Raw genomic sequence first — 862 nt, forward strand, 5'->3', positions numbered from 1 at the left:
TGTGCCTGGAAACTGGAAAGGAGTAAAACATTCCTTTCCTGACATTCCTTCAGGTGGCCTGGGGATCAGAAACACCTGGTACAGTAGGTGGGGACAAATCCAAGGGTTTCCTCTTCTGGCCCTGTGGGTGCAGATGAGCTGTTGCTCGACCACCTCAGGTGCTGCCCCACAAAATCCCAGGATGGGTCAGGCTGGAAGGGACCTCAGTGGGTCCATCTGCTCCAGCAGGGCCACCCCAGAGGCCACGGCACACATTGTGCCCAGACAGCTCTGGGATATCCCCAGTGAGGAGACTCCACACCCTCTCTGGGCTCTGTTCAGGGCTCAGGCACTGCCCAGGAAAGTTCTTCCTCATGTGCAGGTGGAGCTGCCTGGGCTCAGGCCCTGCCCGTGGCTCTGGTGCCATTGCTGGGCTGGAGCAGAGCCCGGCCCTGCTCTGCCCCTCCCTGCAGCCAGGGCCAGCCAGGCCTGAGGGCCCCTCTCAGCTGGGGCTCCTCTCCAGGCTGAGCAGCCCCAGCTCCCTCAGCCTTAAATGCCCCAGGCCCTTCAGCATCTCTGCAGCCTCCCCTAGACCTGCTCCAGCAGCTCCGTGTGTCTCATCTCCTGAGGAGCCCAGAGCTGGAGACAGCACTGCCAGGGCTGGACAGAGGGACAGGATCACTCCCTGACCGGCTGGCAGCGCTCGTCCCACTGTCCCCAGGGTCCCACAGGCCCTTCTGGCCCCCAGGACACTGTGCCGGCTTGGAAACAGCTGGTTGCCTGTCAGAACCCCCATGTCCTCCACCGCAGCGCTGCTGTCTAGCGGGTCACCCCCGGCCTGTGCCGGTGATCCGGGTTGGTCCTGGCTGTTTCCCTGCTCTCA

The 862-nt window shown here is 63.2% G+C and overlaps 1 protein-coding gene across 1 annotated transcript in view; it reads left to right on the forward strand.

Annotated features, from left to right (window-relative positions):
• Window positions 1-773: 773 nt before the first annotated feature.
• UBXN7 (UBX domain protein 7) overlaps window positions 774-862 on the forward strand; it is a 26,622-nt gene continuing 26,533 nt past the window's right edge. The window contains exon 1 of the mRNA XM_005425056.3: window positions 774-834. Within this exon, the coding sequence (XP_005425113.2) occupies window positions 774-834 (61 nt within the window). The remainder of the gene's footprint in view (window positions 835-862) is intronic.

The sequence above is a fragment of the Geospiza fortis genome, unplaced genomic scaffold (assembly GCF_000277835.1).
Source record: "Geospiza fortis unplaced genomic scaffold, GeoFor_1.0 scaffold118, whole genome shotgun sequence".
Classification (NCBI taxonomy): domain Eukaryota; kingdom Metazoa; phylum Chordata; class Aves; order Passeriformes; family Thraupidae; genus Geospiza; species Geospiza fortis.